The 3731-nt window shown below is 36.3% G+C and overlaps 1 protein-coding gene across 1 annotated transcript in view; it reads left to right on the forward strand.

The window, feature by feature from the left end:
* diaph2 (diaphanous-related formin 2) overlaps positions 1–3731 on the forward strand; it is a 461650-nt gene that overhangs the window by 259110 nt on the left and 198809 nt on the right. The window contains exon 21 of the mRNA XM_037675202.1: positions 2223–2317. Within this exon, the coding sequence (XP_037531130.1) occupies positions 2223–2317 (95 nt within the window). The remainder of the gene's footprint in view (positions 1–2222; positions 2318–3731) is intronic.

A 3731-nucleotide genomic window follows, 5' to 3' on the forward strand; every position in this document is an offset into this window, starting at 1 on the left:
CCACATTTCTACGTTTGTTTCCTCTAGATATGTTTATGGTTTTGAAAAGAGCATGTGGCATGAACATAAGGATGACACACACAGACATGTGCTTGTCGTTGGGTCTGTTTGTGCTTCTTGTGCCCAGTTACAAATTATATTACTGCATGTTTGTATTGGTTAGACAATCCTGATAGGTGTCACTGCCATGCCTGATTAAAAACACAAGGAGATAAGTTCTGAATTTGGCAAAAAAAAAAAAAAAAAAAAAAAAAAAAAGTGTTGAAAACCTCACCTTCACAAATGAACTGGGTGGGAGGCATGTTGTTGTACACAGCCACACAGTTCTCCTGAGCTGCCTTGACGCACACACCACTGCATCATAAATCTTCTGCACTGCCTGCAGCTGAATCCACCAAGCTTCTTTTTTCAATTCTGATACGGAGGTTCAGTGACTGGAATCCGTAGTGGGATAAAATGAGTAATTGTCATGTCAGCGTGACTTGATGCATCATGCTAAAATGATTATGCATACCACTATCAGGTAAATTGTGACGATCTGTCTCTAAAAGCCTCCACTCTGCAAGCTGCGGTTGTGTACCAGTAGTTGACTTGTGGCTCAGCTCTAAATATCGCAAACTAGTTTTACTGCTTTAACCAAGACAGATATCGTAAGAATATATGCTTTTTTTTTTTGTTTGTTTGTTTGTTTTGTTTGTATTATTGCTCTTGAATGTTATGGTTTAGTTGTTAAAAGTTCAGAAAAATACAGGTTAAATGAGTATACTACAAACACTGCTTCAATAGTTTTGTTTGTGTTCTGTTAATTAAATGTGCTAAAGCTAAACTTGAACAAGCTGTTGTTTTGAAAACTAACGTCCAGAGCAGTTTTACTCAGGTAAACATCATGAAGAATGTTATTAGATTTTTTTATTTTTTTTATTCTGTTTGTTTCCAGTTTTTTTAATAAAACTAAAATTTATTTGAGACGATGCTTCAGAAAATACTCTTTACAAAAGCCTGCACTGAACCCATTTTCACAAAATGTCCAAACTCGTCCTTCATTATTTTCGATCAGTCGTTTTATCAAATTTGTTTTCAAAACAAATTTATTCAAAACATGTTCATCAAATCTGAATAAACTGTACCTGTGAATAATTGTTGTGTCTCATGACATTTTGAACAGCAGCACTTTACAAATAAAACAGTGATATATTTCTAAGTAACTGATAAAAGAAGCAAAACAACAACATAATGCAGTTTTTGTGTTGACTAACATGTGGCCACACTTTTACTTTAATATTATTCCCTTCTTTTTATCTTTCATAACTTTATTACAAAGCTCAGTGACCGAGCCTGAGGACTGTGCAGGTTCGTGTTTTGCTAAAGGGTAAAAAAAACAAATTGAATTGGATCACAAAATCCAAAATAAATATCTTACCCCTGTACCATTTCATCCAATCTATCACTGTTGAGATCGGTTTTAATCAGAGGACACCAAACACGTCCAGGTTGATGACAGAACACTGGCCGAGCACAACATGACACATAAAAAAAAATAAAAAAAACAAGGTTCACATTCAGTGTTTTTATTTATTTATTTATTTATTTATTTATTTATCTATTTATTTATTTTTTATTCAAAACCTAAAACAAAAAGTTAGAAAACACATTAAGTAGTTGGTGTTGTGAACTGAAATTGATGATGCCGAACCATAAAAACAAGCTGCACCTCACATGTCAAATACACACATATCACTGCTGCAGTTGTATGGCAGCTGTTGGGTGACTCTCCTCCAACTCATTACCAAAGCTCCACCTGTGACTTCCACCTGGATACACCATCAGCTCCAATTTCCAATGCAGCCACCCCACCTGGAGTGTGAAACACCCACTAGGCTTCCCCCCGAGGCAAATTCAGCATGCCTCTTGGTATACACCCAAACAAAAACATGTTGCTTTTTCAGATAACTCATGCCTAGTTCGGCTCTAGATATTTATATTTCATAATATCCCCACTTTCAGAGTTTTATGACTTCAGATTGGCTATTTAAAAACAAAATACAATTCAGAAACAATTTTGTTTTTGTCAGGGTGACACTTTTTTTTTAATTTTCCCCAAGTATAAAGCAAGGTTTGTGATCATTTTGTCTGAGAAGTGATGAGTGTCTAATATATTGTTGAAACTTGCTGTCTAATAAAAAAAGACAGGAAATGACTCTCTTCTCTCTACATCACAACAGCAATTTTCCTGGGCTCGTTCCGCCTGCCTTATGAAGAAATCCGTGACATTGTGCTGCAGGTAGACGAGGAAAGACTTAGCGAATCACTTATTCAGGTAAGACAGGTGTTTGCTGTAGTGTGTTAGCATTTTTACTCACAAACACAGATGCACTCTAATATACAAGACATTTTTTACACACATCATAATGTGAAATTGGTCTTTCTTGCATGTGGGTTTGTGTGGTTCATGAAAATGAACAGGAAACACAAATAATTATCCCATGTTTTCATCCGAGTAGATAATTTTGAATAAATATGTCTGATAAATTTATAACCCTGTTTTACGCCTGCTATGGTTTATTTTGTTGGCACAAAATAGTCTTTCCGTCCTCCTGTAGACTGCAGAGACCCTCTATTCATCCTTTTATAATGGATGAAGGACAAAGCTTGGCAAAGTCATTTCAACTCCACCCTCCTCTTCTCTTGTTTTTGTCTTAAACCGTGATTGATGAGCTTCCTAAATGCTACTTGTTTTTGTTTTCATTTTATTTTTTTTATTTTTTTTTGTGCGTCTCAGTAAGCATTAATTGAAAACTGGGCGGGGGAATCTGAGGTTGAAGATGCATTATTGGGTAACATTAAACTAACTGCATTTGTGACTGAAGCAGTCTCATTGTCTTCTGTTTCATTTCATCAGTAGGAGGTGTAGACCTCAGGGGTGTATTGCAAATTGAAGATTTGATTGTAATAAAATCTTGGCAGTGATGCATTGTGCTATGTGCATGAGTGTGCACTATGGTTGTGTTTTTTTATAACAAGCAGTGGGGGTCTTAAAGTGTTTATTCCTCATATAAAGGTCTTAGTAAAACATGTTTAGTCTGTCCCATTATATTCCCCATATTAATTCCCACATAACCCATAAATAAAGACTAATATAGCTTTCCATCTACCTATCTCCCATTGCTTGGATCATAGACACCAGTATCAGGTGGAGAGACAATATATTAGACATAATAGGTAATCTGGCACAACATACAAAGTGTACAGTAGGCCTGTTGCAATAAACAATAAATCAATTAATCGCATGATGAATGAAAATTATCACCCTCATTTTGATTTATCGACTTTATTGTTCTTCGTGTCTCTCTTTCTAGTGAAGACACAGCTCAACTTTGGTGCTCTTCACTGATCCCTCCCTTCCTCTTTTCTCTTTAAAATATGTTTTAACCGTCCAAAATTGCGTTTTTGGATCGTTAAAAGCAGCTAAGCTGAGAAGCTAAGCTACGAGCTAAGCTAACAGGCCAGCCTCGGGAATAAACCTGTCTTTTCGAGCTCCAAAATTCACAGTTGAAACCCGTGCCTTTGTGTAAAAAGTTGTTTTTCTCTGCAAAAAGAAGCTGAGAATTTTTGTGTTTTTGAAACCATTAGTGAAAAGGCCAGACTTCAGGGGTATCTGAGGCAGGCTTGAAACACAAGAGTCAGGGTGGCTTCTGGGTAATACCAGATGGCTAGGCCTCAGACTGACGAAG

The sequence above is a fragment of the Nematolebias whitei genome, chromosome 4 (genome assembly GCF_014905685.2).
Source record: "Nematolebias whitei isolate Nwh7 chromosome 4, NemWhi1, whole genome shotgun sequence".
Taxonomy (NCBI): domain Eukaryota; kingdom Metazoa; phylum Chordata; class Actinopteri; order Cyprinodontiformes; family Rivulidae; genus Nematolebias; species Nematolebias whitei.